The sequence below is a fragment of the Megascapheus bottae genome, chromosome 5 (genome assembly GCF_031878675.1).
Source record: "Megascapheus bottae isolate mThoBot1 chromosome 5, mThoBot2.hap1, whole genome shotgun sequence".
Classification (NCBI taxonomy): domain Eukaryota; kingdom Metazoa; phylum Chordata; class Mammalia; order Rodentia; family Geomyidae; genus Megascapheus; species Megascapheus bottae.
The window spans coordinates 19,688,232-19,701,905 of record NC_143513.1 but is presented as its reverse complement, the minus strand read 5'-3'; the positions used below and the strand labels follow the sequence as shown (position 1 = coordinate 19,701,905).

The 13,674-nt window shown below is 36.0% G+C and overlaps 1 protein-coding gene across 7 annotated transcripts in view; it reads left to right on the top strand.

Moving 5' to 3' along the window:
- Hycc1 (hyccin PI4KA lipid kinase complex subunit 1) overlaps positions 1 to 13,674 on the top strand; it is a 153,684-nt gene that overhangs the window by 87,604 nt on the left and 52,406 nt on the right. For all 7 annotated transcript variants that reach the window (XR_016535498.1, XM_090332752.1, XM_090332751.1 and 4 more), the window contains 3 exons: positions 7,133 to 7,234; positions 11,870 to 12,049; positions 13,141 to 13,221. Coding sequence is in view for 6 of the 7 variants with exons in the window: in XM_090332752.1 (XP_090188878.1) it covers positions 7,133 to 7,234; positions 11,870 to 12,049; positions 13,141 to 13,221 (363 nt within the window). In the remaining variant the exon portion in view is untranslated. The remainder of the gene's footprint in view (positions 1 to 7,132; positions 7,235 to 11,869; positions 12,050 to 13,140; positions 13,222 to 13,674) is intronic.

Genomic DNA, 13,674 nt, shown 5'->3' with positions numbered 1-13,674 from the left:
GTTTATGGGAGGTGGAAGGTTAATGATGAAATTGGCAAGTTTGATGATTGAGTATCATTTCTTTGTAGGCACTTAGGTTTAATAATGAAGTCAAATTTAGAAAAGGTAATATAGCATGTTGTAGAAAGAAGATATGTTAAGCTGGGCATGGTGGCTCATACCTGTAATTCTAGTTACTCATAAGCCAGCCTGGGCACTAAAGAACATGAGACTCTTATCTCCAATTAACTTCTAGAAAATGGGAAGTGGGGCTTGGATCAAGGCTAGGGCGGTAGCCTTGAGCTGAAGAGCTCAGGGACAGTGCCCAGGCTCAGAGATAAAGTCCCATGCCCCCCCCCACCAAAAAAAAAATCTGTTGAAGATGGGAGTGGGAGTGGGGTGATCAGTCACAAGGAAGGGATTAACTATAAAGGCAAAGCACTGAAAATCATAACTGCTTCCCTTTCTTGTTCATCTGTCTGTTTTTTTCCCCCACTCATGCCTTCAGATGTAGACATCTAGCAAGTACAGTGAGGAGAAAAAAGGACAGTCTAGCAATATTAGCAGTGATGTGCCTTTATCTGAGGGAAGAAGGTGGATAGTGGAGAAGGGCTACAAAAGTGACAGGTATAAGAACTACCCAGAGGTTGCATTGGTAGACTGGGTTATATTGGTTAATAAGATAATTGAGCAAAAAAGCATAGATATTGAGGATGGTAGGAATTCTGTTTCTGTCTGTCTGAGAAAAGAATTACAAACAAGAAATTGGTGTAACTGTCCAGAAAAAACTTAAGATATTAGATTGAAATTGAAAGAATCAGTATGAATCTATGGGTTCTAAATAAGTACCAACACACATGTGTTGGCACATACATGCATGCATATATTTTCAAGCATTGTTCACAGAGAGGACATTGTAACTGGCATTGTGGTAGCAATGAGTGCTCCAAGCACCTCAGTCTTATTTTTTAAATACCATCTTCCACTAAAAGAAACCAAGTATTAGTGCATAAAAATACTATTAGCTAATGTTTTTTCAATAAGGCATATATTATTATAATTTGGGTAGCAATGGCAAAGATACTTTTCCATTGGGAGGGAGAACTATATGGAACTAAAAAAGCATGGTTTCTTCTTAATCCCTCAGGTTTAATTGCATTCAGTTTTCAATCAACAAATCATTGAAAAGATGTAAATTAGACTATTTACAAAATCTTAATATGAAATCCTGGTTTAATCACTGTTGGTATATAAAAAATATCTATTTAGATATTTTAATGTTACTTTGTTCATCTATGATGTGAGATCATGCTAAGATGGAAAAAATGTCCCCAAACTACAATTTAATAATGAGCATTGGGAAAAATTAAAAAAATAGTAATTCCAGTTACAGTCTTTAGATCACCTTTTATAATATGTTATGGGTCCATTTCCCCAGAGTAGCTTAACTGAAGCAGTTTTCCCTGTTTGGAAATTTTGTAGTTAATTTTAATTTGGGTATTGTTTGGAAAAGATTGGCTGTCTGTGTAAATATGAAGTATAGTTTTTTGCATAAAACAGATGTTTATTTTGTATTAAAACTACGACTGTACTTATTTTATACTTGTGATATTAATTAATTCAGGAATTAAAATGTGACCCTGTAATTCAAAAAAAAATCTATTTAGAATAAGTGTTTAAAATTATCTTCAAGTCATATTATAACTAATTCCAGGAAAGGTACTTCATATTTCTTGGTTAATTTGCTAGGCCTTCCTGAAAAGGATTTTGAATATTAATTCTGATTCATGTTAATGTGTGTTGAATTCAGCTTTGTGTTTAATAAAGGAGAACAAAGATTATCCAGGCTGAATCAGCAATACACCAGAGGAAACATAAGATAGAAAAAAGCTTGGGAACAGATCTGCTGTTCTCTGGAAATTAGAATATCTTGTCATTTGAAATGATCATGATGTTAAAATTATATACAGTTATAAAGTTTAAGAAAGGAGGTTTTGAGATATGTACATAGTTTTACAAAGGTCTGTTTGGTTTAATAATATAACCATGGTGCTGATGAAGACGAGATCATCATGGTCAATTAAGCAGGTAAAAGTTGACCACCCTGTGAATCCTGATTCTCCTACTTGGTCATTTTGGTTTTTTGGCCTCTCCAGGCCTGATTAGCTTCAGAAAAAATTGAAATAGATTGATGCTGAAAATGATTTTAACTTTCCCTTGTTTCATGATCACAGTTTGAACTCTGAACCTCATAATCTTACTTAACAGTCTCAAAAACACAGAAACAACACAATTTGCTTTGTGCAAATTTTAAATTTTAAAAAAACACTTGCTATATGTCACTGGGTGTGGTAGCTCATGCCTGTAACCCTAGCTACTCAGGAGGCTGAGCTCTGAGGATCAAGGTTCTGCCAGCCCGGGCACGAAAGGACCCGAGTCTCTTATCTTCAACTAACCTCTAGAAAATGGGAAGTGGGGCTTGGCTCAAGGGTAGGGTGTGGTAGCCTTGAGCTGAAGAGCTCAGGGACAATGCCCAGGCCCAGAGTTAGGGCAGTAGCCTTGAGCTGAAGAGCTCAGGGACAGTGCCCAGGCCGAGTTCAAGCCCCATGATCCACCCAAAAAAGAAAGAAAGAAAGAAAGAAAGAAAGAAAGAAAGAAAGAAAGAAAGAAAGAAAGAAAACAAACCTGTATGTCCTCTATCTAGTTTTTCCAATTATGTTTATCTTATATGTCAACAGTGATTAGGATTTTGTTAGTAATATCTATTTTTCCAACGACTCAGTTGTACAATATTACCTTTTAGATTGCATTATATTTTTCTTAATGCTGTGTGCATATTTATCTAACATGTCTAGACTCCTAATTTTTCAGTTTTCTTGTCATTGTGTCTCAATACATTACTTAAAATCCAGTCTTATGTGTGATACTGTTGAACAGGGCTCTTTAGTTTTTGGTTCTTCACCCATCTGTCAATCTTCATTAATCCTCTTTCATGCAACCCCCATACATTACATTACATTAAAAAAATAATCTGCCCAAATGATACTTTAATGTGGAGCATCTGTCTTCAAATTTTTCCAAGAAGCATTGCATATAATTTCCATTATTACCTATTATCTCCATGCCTGAGAAACCTTAGCTGGTAATTAAGAACGCCAATAACTTGGAACTAGTATTAGTACTAGTATACTAGTGGAAATTTAAGCAATACTTAATTTCATTTGGCCCTTTGAGATCTTGTTTTTTCAAGTACCATTTGTAAACATAATGCTTATATCTCCTCTCTATCTATTGACAAAATGAACTTACTCCATCAACATCCATAAATGAAATAATGATGGAATTATGATTAAAATATAATAGTCACTGCACTGGTTTTTTTTCCACATATTTTTTATTGTAATTAATAGAAGGGTTACATTATATTCACCAGCTAGAAGGTACATTTCTTCACAAACATTGATACCCTTTCTCGTGTCTTGGTTCCCGTTACATCACCCCCACCTCCGCCCCTCATCTTGTTTTCCCCCCTTCCCTATCCGATTTCAAATAACCAAATACACATAGATACAATATATCAGATAACAAGGTACAATATTGTAACAATATGAGATAACCAAGGGACAGCAAAAGAGATGAAAGATAACATAGTACATTAAGGACAACAATCATTCATAATATGGCTTTTGTTTCCTTATCCTGGAGATCCTTTCCTTTAGCCTTATTCTGTATGGCCTTATATATCTAGGTTTTGTTCTATTGTAAATCTCTGCTAGGAGAGCCCAAGGTTTCCACTGATTATGACAAATGAGGGAAACCATTGAGCCTATGTTCCTTTGAGTCTGGCTTACTTCATTTAATATGTTTTTTTCTAAGTCTTTCCATTTCCTTACAAATGGGGTAATGCCATTCTTTCTGACAGCAGCATAGAATTCCATTGAGTATAAATACATCTTGTTGATCCACTCATCAACTGAGGGACATCTGGGTTGGTTCCCTATCTTTGCTATGGTAAATAGTGCTGCAATGAACATTGTTCATCGTGGGTTTAGTATGTCCTTGTTTCTGGATGATTGGGTAGTGGAATTGCTGGGTCATAGTGGAGCTCTGTGTTTAGTCTTTTGAGGAACTGCCATACTGCTTTCAGTAGTGGTGGAATGAGTTTGCACTCCCACCAACAGTGTAGTAGTGATCCCTCCTGGCCACATCCTTTCCAGCATCTGTTGTTACTGGATTTCTTGATCATGGCCATTCTAATTGGAGTGAATCTTAGAATTATTTTGATTCACTATACTGATTTTTAAGATACTCTTACTCTCGTTTAGTTTTGGTAGTTTTAGTCCAGCATAGTTTCTAGATCTTGACTTTTCAAAAAGCTGTCTTTTTGCTTCGGCTATATCACAGAAATGGTTTTAGACTTCAAGAAGCTTAAGTGATGCATATGTACACTAAAAATGATACTTGTGATCTTAGTTCTTATAACACTCTTTCTATTTACTTGTTAGTTTTGAAATATTTATGTTTTAGTTCACTTATTCTTAAATTTTACATATATTTGTATTATTCTCTACATGTTAGATGTTTAATGTGCTTATGTGTAGACTATTTTATGCATATAGTTTAGATTCATTTATATTGAAGGGATTAGAAATCTGCTGTTTACTTGACTACTGTTCCCTTTCACATAAATTTCCCCAGTATTACATTACTCTTGATCAAATAACAGAAATGGAATGTTGCCTGGAGAGCTTTTGTTACTTGCTTTTGAAATATTGAAGAATGTTATAATCTCTTCTTTATGTAAACAGTGCAGTGACCATACTTTTTTGTTCTGGAGAATGGGAAAAGGTTCTCAAAGTTTTCACATTTACTTACCTTTTGGCAAAAAGAACTCTCTTATGCTAGGAAAATCTATTCAGTTATATAACTTAAAGCAAATTATGACCTATTTTTAAGGAATCTTCTAGAGTGCAAACAGTGGCAGTTATTTCTTGTTCTCTTTCTTTGTAATATGTTTACTTAGCAATGGGTTTGAATGTGAGGCTTTGGCTGAGTGATGTGCATGGAGAGAGGTGGTAAGACAGTTATGCTCCTTTAGGAGCTCACACCAAAGTAAAAATGAATCAAATATCCTTATTATAAAAACTTGTGGCTGGGCATGGTGGCTCACTCCTGGAATCCTAGCTACTCAGAAGGCTGTGATCTGAGGATGGCAGTTCAAAGCCAGCCTGGGCACTAAAATCCGTGATACTCTTTATCTCCAATTAAGAACCAGAAAACCAAAAGTAGCTCAAGGGGTAGGGCAGTAGCCTTGAGCTGAGAAGCTCAGGGACAGTGCCCAGATCCAGAATTCAAGTCCCATGACTGACAAAAACAAAACAAAACAAAACAACTGTGTAGTTTTATTTTTTTTGCCTAATTATATACAAAGTCCATGTTAACTGATGAAATAATGGATTAGAAGATATATAAGAAGTAGTGACTATGAGGAATATCTTGAAGTATGATGTTTATTGAAGGCAGGAAGGAATTTGGGTGAGAACTAATGATAATTTAGGAGACAAATATCCTTACACAAGAAATGATAGTTTTTAGAAGGATAGTCTGTGATGATGATGATATGATGATGATGATGATGATGATTTTTTTTCATATTACTGCTTTTATTCCACCCAAACTTATATGTCTTACTATTGCATTTGCATATCTTTCCAGTCCTCTCTGTCCTGTCTGGTCATAGTCTTCTGCCTAGATAGGTGGTGCTGGCAAGCTTTAACTGTCTGAATTTTAAATGTCATTAAGAGAACTAGTTTGTTGATAAAGTAGATATCATTTTCTTCAGTTCTGAGAAAGGTTATGTTTCCTGCCCATTTGATAGGATAGAGTAGTCTCATGTGGCTTTTAGTTAATTTGGGACTCAGAGGTTTTATGATCAGCTGATCTCCTGTGGCTTTTAAGTTGGAAGCATTATGGGATCCTCATATAAAGAGCAGCATCAGTATAGCTAATGAAATTTATTACTCATGATTCCACAAAAAAAAAATCTCTACATTATACACGATTTATACATTTTTCTTTCTCTCCCTTCCTCCCTTTCTTTTGATTGATTGATTGATTTATTTGTTTGTTTGTTTATTTATTTATTTATTTTTGTGGGTCACGGGGCTTGATCTCTGGGCCTAGGCACTGACCCTGAGCTCTTCAGCTCAAGGCTACCGCCCTACCCCTTGAACCACATTCCCACTTCCCCTTCCTAGTGATTAATTGGAAATAAGAGTTTCTGGGTCTTTAGTGCCGGGCTGGCTTTGAACCGTGATCCTCAGATTGCAGCCTCCTGAGTAGCTAGAATTACATAGTGAGCCACCATCCCCTGCGTCCCTCCCTTTCTTTGATTAGCATAAGACCTTGAACTCAGGGTCTTCTGCTCTCCTACTTGAGCTGCACTTTAACGTCTCTATTTATCTGACCCACTAGGCTCTGAACTTCCATCCTGAAATCTCAGCTTTCTGAGGATTACAGACCTTAGTCACTGATCACCAGTGTGACTCACATTCTGTTTATAATCCCAAACTGTGATTAAACACCAAGTGTTGATGTTGATTTTGAGATATGTTTTCAATTTTATTTTAAATTTCTTGCTGGGATCTAACTCATATCACATTGAGTTGAGTATTTTTAGTCAACATTGGATTTTGTATATTCACAAAATTCTGTATCTTCACACTGTGTGATTCCAAAATATTTCCAACATTCTTAGAAACACCTTAGCTGGGAACTGATGGCTCACTCCTGTAATGCTAGTTACTCAGGGGGCTGAGATCTAAGGACTGAAGTTTCAAGGCAGGAAAGCCTAGAAGACTCTTTTCTCCACTTAACTATCAAGAAAGCTGAAAGTCTCAGGAACAATGCCCAGGCCCAAGTTCAAGCCACAGGACTGGCACAAAAGAAAGGAAAGGAAGAAGGGAGGGAGGGAGGAAGCGAAGAAAGGAGAAAGGGAGAGAAAGGAGAGAAAGAATGAACTCCTTAACTGTTAATCATTTCCAATCTTTTCTTCCACATTCAGTTTCTTGACACTAACTTATCTGATATATCTGTATAAATTTGTATATTTTGGAATTTCATAAAAATAAATGCAATTTTTAAATTTGTTTAGACACTACCAGAAACATCTTTACAAAATTATGCCACAAATCTGAAAGACAAGAGTTCTCTAGTTTCATCTCTCTATAAAGTTATCCAGGAGCCACAAAGTGAGGTAAGTACTCTATAGTTTATTGTTTTAGTGGTATTCAGTTGATTGACTTTCATTTGTTAAATGTAAAAATATAAACTGTCTATTGTCTTCGTGCCTTCTGCTATGGAATGATGCAGGAAGAAATCCCTTGGTCTTGAACTTACCAGCCTGCCAAATTGAGGGAACATATTTCTGTTCTTCATAAATTACTCAGTTTGTGCTGCTTTGTTATACCAACACAGAACAGACAATGAACAAACACATACTTTTTTGGTAGTAAGTTAAAACAAAACAAAACAATCCAAGCTGTAGGGATATGGAAACTCTAAAAAGTAGCAGATAGTTTAATCTGTCTGGTGCCTTTCTCCCTCCTCCTCATTTTAAGGCAGCCAATTTATTTTTTTAAAGATTTTATTAACATTGTTTTTACATATTTCATATGTAAGACAATTTATTAAAGGTAATAATCTATACTATAAATTCTTGTGATTTTGCATATCATTATTCATAATAGATATAGAAAAGGATGGGAAGTACTATGGAACATAAAAATATATGGCATTTGGAAAAAGAAAAATTGGCTAATACGTTAGTTAACATGAAAAGGATAACATTAGAAAGAACTAAAGCTAGAAGAAGTTTTAAGACTTTACCATGGTGTGCCTAGTTCTGTCTTAAACTGTTTGGATGGTTTTTGTACTGAAAAAAATGCTTTGTAAAAATTATTATTTTAGACTGGGGGATGGAAAAATTTAAAGCAAGAATATCTCTCTATGATGATAGCCTAGGAAGGACATGTTGAGAACTTAAATATGGGAAGAGCAGAGAGGAAGAGAATTATAGTAGTAGAGTTGGGATCTGAGTTGCTTAATTACTTTTGTAGTTGAGTTTGGTGGATGATGCAATGATTTCTAATACCATTAATCCCATTATTCAGTGGTAAGGTAATATACTCTGGAGTATAGTCCTAAATAGATCCATGTACCTTTGGAACAAAACTATCCAACAAAGGTCTAGTTATTTGAGTAGTTAATCTCTCCTGCAGGAGGGTAGAGAATAGCTCAGATTCTATTTATACTAAAAATGTATTGTAAATTTTAGATGCCAAAGGTATTATATTAACAAGGAAATGATCTGTAACTGAAATAAACAGTATAACAGTATTTGGCTTGCCTTTTTTTCTCCCTCTACAAGGCTTATTTGTATAGAATATATAGGTAGACTGCTTAAACTATTTTTTTTTTGCCAGTCCTGGGCTTGTGCTCAGGGCCTGAGCTTTTGTCCTTGGGTTTTCTCAAGGCTAGAGCTCTACCACTTAAGCCACAGCACCACTTCTGGCACATTTTCTATGTATGTGGTACTGAGGAATCAAACTCGGGTCTTCGTGCATGCTAGGCAAGCACTCTACCACTAGGCCAAACTCCCAGACTTATTTTATTTATTTATTTATTTGTCGGTCTGGGCCTTGAACTCTGGACCTTGGCACTATCGCTGCAAGGCTATCTACTCCCTTACCCCTTGAGCTACAATACCACTTCCAGTTTTCTAGTTTAATAGGAGAATCACATGGTCTTTAGTCTCTGGACTGGCTTTGAACCAAGGTCCTCAGATTTCAGCCTCCTGAGTAGCTCAATACACTTATCACTTGTCTTCTGCTCCCCAAGAATATCTTTTTACAGTCACAATATTGCCATCATCATCATCATTATCTTTTTAGGTCTTGTTTCTATATATGAGTTAAAGCATACAATATTTGTCTTTTTGAGCTCTTGCTCAATATGCTGTTCTCCAGTTGCATCCATGTCCCTGTAAAAAAATCACAATTTCATTCTTCACATAATTTCATAATTTACATATCCCACATTTTCTTTATTCATGCATTAGTTGTTGGGAATGTAGGCCTATTTAACAACAACAATTTGTAAGCATCTCTCATAAGGTGGGTCTATTCTTATTTTTTTTATGAATGTCCATACTGGTTGACTAGTTGACCAGCAGTGTAGGAAAGTTTAATTTTTCCCTGTTTTCTTGCCAGCATTATTTTTTTCTTTTCTGGGTGAATACTCTCTTGACTGGTGTAAGATGGGACCTCAGTGTAGTTTGGATTTGCATCACCTTATCTCTAGGGATGTTGGACATTTCTTCATATATTTATTAACCATTTGTAGTTCTAAGAAGTATTTGTTCAATTCACTTATCCATTATTAATTAGATTATTTATTCCTTTGTTGTTTCATTTTTAACTTTTTATATACTCTTGATATTGGTCTTTTGTCTGTTAAGTAGCTGAAATTTTTTTTTTCCATTCTGCAGATTGTCTCTTGACTGTGATGTTTGTTTCCTTTGGTGTGCGGAACCTTTTTATTTTTTATTTTATTTTATTTTTTTGCCAATCCTGGTGCTTGGTCTCAAGTTCTAAACACTGTCCTTAGGCTTTCCTCAAGGCTAGTGCTGTATGACTTGAGCCACAGAACCACTTTTGGCCTTTTCTGTGTATGTGGTACCAAGGAATCAAACCCAGGGCTTCATCATGCTAGGCAACCGTTCTACTACCACAACGCCACCCTCCTGGCCATACCAGAAGCTTTTTAATGTAATGCAATTTCATTTTCCAATTCCTGCTCTTATTTCTTGGGCATTTAGAGTCTTATTCAGAAAATAGTTGCTTATATCTATGTATCTGATTCTTTTTTTGGGGGGGGGGTCTTGGGGCTTGAACTCTAGCACTATCTCTGAGCTCTGTCCTGGAGCTCTTCAGCTCAAGGCTACCACTCTACCCTTGAGCCAAGTCCCACTTCCCATTTTCTAGAAGTTAATTGGAGATAAAGAATCTCAGGTCCTTTTTTTTTTTTTTTTTTTTGCCAGTCCTAGGCTTGAGCTTAGGGCCTGCGCACTGTCCATGGACTTTCTGAAGGCTAGAGCTCTACCACTTGAGCCTCAGCACCACTTCTGGCTTTTTTCTATGTATGTGGTACCGAGGAATCGAACCTGGGTCTTCGTGCATGCTAGGCAAGCACTCTACCACTAGGCCAGACTCCTGGCCCATCAGGTCCTTTTTTGTTGTTTTTGTTTTTCTTTCTTTATATTTTTTATTATTGAAGTAATGTATAGAGGGTTACAGTTACATTTACCATCTCTGGTCCTTTTGTGCCCAGGCTGGCTTTGAATATTGATCCTCAATCTCAGCCTCCTGAGTAGCTAGAATTACAGGCGTGAGCCACCACGCCCAGCTTTTGATCCATTTTGGATTAAATTTTGTACAGAGTGAAATATAGATCTAGTTTCAGTTTTCTACTTGTTAATAACCATTTTTCTCATCATTATTTGTTGAAGGGTCAGTTTTTCTCCAATGTATAATTTTGGCTTTTTTGTCACAGATTGCTGTAGCTGTTTGGACTTATTTTGAGGTCATATATTCTGTTCGGTTTATCTTCCTACTGTTTGTGTGCCAGTGTACCATGCAGTTTTTATGACTATGACACTGTAGTATAAATTAAAATTTAATGTTGCGATACCTCCAATGTTGATCTTTTTGCTGAGGATGACTTTTGTTATTCAGGGTCTTTTAGGTTCTCTTGTTTTATGTTCTTATGCTTCTTGGAGGCCATTGTGAAAATTAGGTGATTTTCCAGAAAGATAGGATGTTAAAGACAAAACTTACCATAATTTAGCTATTTTTTAAAGTAAGTTAAAAAGCCAGGCACTGATGGTTCATGCCTGTAATTCTAGCTATTCAGGAGACTGACATCTGAGGATTGCAGTCCAAATCTAGCCCAAGGAGGAAAACCTGAAAAACTTTATCTCCAACTAACCACCAAAAAGCTAGAAATTGTAGCTTAAGTGGTAGAATGTTACCCTTGACCACACAAAGCACAGGGACAGTGCCCAAGCCCTGAGTTCCCAGCGCACGCACACACACACACACACACACGGCTTAAAAATAATTCTGGGGCCAGCACTCTAGTGGTAGAGTGCTTGCCTAGTATGCACGAGGACCTGGGTTCAATTCCTTGGTACCACATACATAGAAAAACTGCCAGACATGGTGCTGAGGCTCAAGTAGTAGAGCTCTGGCCTTGAGAAAAACCAAGGACAAAGCTCAGGCCCTGAGCCCAAGCTCAGGACTAGCAAAATAATAATAATAATAATAATAATAATAATAATAATAATAATAATAATAATTCTGCTGGGTGCAGAGGTTCACACCTGTAATCCTAGCTACTCAGGAGGTTGGGATCTGAGTATTGTGCTTCAAAGCCAGCCCAGGCACTAAAAAACCTGGGGCACTTACCTTCAATTAATGCCTGCTAAACAAAACAAAACAGGAAATGGGGCTGAAGAGCTAAGGGACAGCACCCAGGCCCAGAGTTTAAGCCCTATGAACCCACAAAATAAATGAATAAATAATAATAATAATAATTCTGTAGAGTTATAGAGTATTTTAGTTTACAGATGCTTCTTTATGTATTTATATTACACAGCCTTCCCACCAGTGGTTAAAATGTTTATTAAATAGCTTAGCACAGTGTAGACTGATTCAAAAAGATTAAAATGTTTTCATAGTAGTTACCGATCTGAGAAACTTTTATATATTTAAATAACAGCATAATTCAAATATAGGCTAGTTCTTGAATCCATATTTTGTCTTTCTTACAGCTGCTAGAACCTGTCTGTCACCAGCTCTTTGAATTCTATCGTAGTGGAGAGGAACAGTTGCTTCGATTTACACTGCAGTTTCTCCCAGAACTGATTTGGTGCTACCTTGCAGTTTCAGCCAGCAGAAATGTGCATAGCAGTGGATGTATCGAAGCTCTTCTCCTAGGAGTTTACAATTTGGTTTGTATTTCATGTGCTAAAATGTTCTTGTTTTTTCCTTTGCCAGACCTGGGGCTTGAACTCTGGTCCTGGGCACTTTGGACACTTTTTGTTCAAGGGTAGTGCTCTACTACTTGAGCCACTTCACCACTTCTGACTTTTTCTGTGTATGTGGTCCTGAGGAATCAAACCCAGGACTTTGTGCATGCTATGTGAGCACTCTACCACTGGGCTATGCTCCGGGCTCCTAAAATGCTTTTTGACAAAATCAAATGCATAATGTTTACAATTGCTTTTCATTTTAGTAAATCTAATATTTGTTTTCTATACATTCTCCTGAAAATAACTGTTTATGGAAGTTCAAAAGGCATACATATGATTATGTAAATATATCCTTCTAGACTGAGTGAAGGCTGAACATCAGAACCATTTTAAAACTTTTATAAAGATAACTGTAAAGTAGCACAAAAGTCCACTTAAACTTATTAATAAGGTTTTTCTTCCTGACCGTCACAAAAATTTAGGGGAAAAGATCTAGTCTAGTATTTACCACCCATGGTCTATAAAATCCAGACTTAAAGCCATTTGTTTAAAATATAGTTTATATTTCTAGTACTTTGTATATTAATTATGATGATGTCCTATTCATAAGATTTATACTTAAGATAGAAATTTAGGATCCTTTTCTTGTCAGATTCTATATTTAAATCACTGATTTAGAAAACTTAGCCTTTTGCATTAGGTTCAATAATTACTAAGCTTCTGTATGTGTGAGCCATTCTGAAAACAATGTTAGTTTTCTTTTAGTATTCTTTTTCTAAACAGTGCTAGTGACTAATCCCCAGATTCCACATGTATACTACTGAGCTATACCACTGAGCTACATCTTCTAGTGTGTCCTGTTTTAGAAGTGGAGGAAGCTGTACATTTTAACTATTGGTGTTTATGAATAGTGTGTTTAAGAATAGTATGCTGTGTATATTTAAGTTTTAAATTGATTTTAACATTTCTTTCTACTCATGTCTTTTTAAAAACTGGTCTAGCAATTTAATTTTTTAAGTGACATATGTGAAAAGGTAAATATTTTAAGATATTTTCTTTTACTTTTATAGGAAATAGTTGACAAACAGGGACATAGCAAAGTGTTGAGTTTTACGATTCCATCTTTATCCAAACCATCTGTCTATCATGAAGTAAGTGAACATTTTGTCGAAGTGAGTTCATCATATCCTAATCATTGATAGTGCTATATATTAGAGAAAACGGAAAAAGATAAATTTATTAGTACTTCAAAAATTATAAAGTACCACACCAAATGTCCTGTATCCCAAAGTAAATGAAAAGTGAAAATCATTAAGCTTTGAACTGAAATCTGATGATAAGAGAGCTACTGAAAGTATTGCTCCCTTCTTGGTATAAGAGGATGTGCCTATAGTCCCAGCATGAGGTAGTTGGAGGCTGAAGTCTCCAGAGTTTGAGACCAACTCCACTACTTAGTGAATTTGAAGTTAAGCTGAGCTACATAACAAAACCTTAACCTTGGAAAGCAGTACAAAGCAAATACTCCTTTTAGATATTTAGAATTTCCTTATCTGTCTTTAGTGATAGAGAAGTCTGTGTGTGTGTGTGTGTGTGTGTGTGTGTGT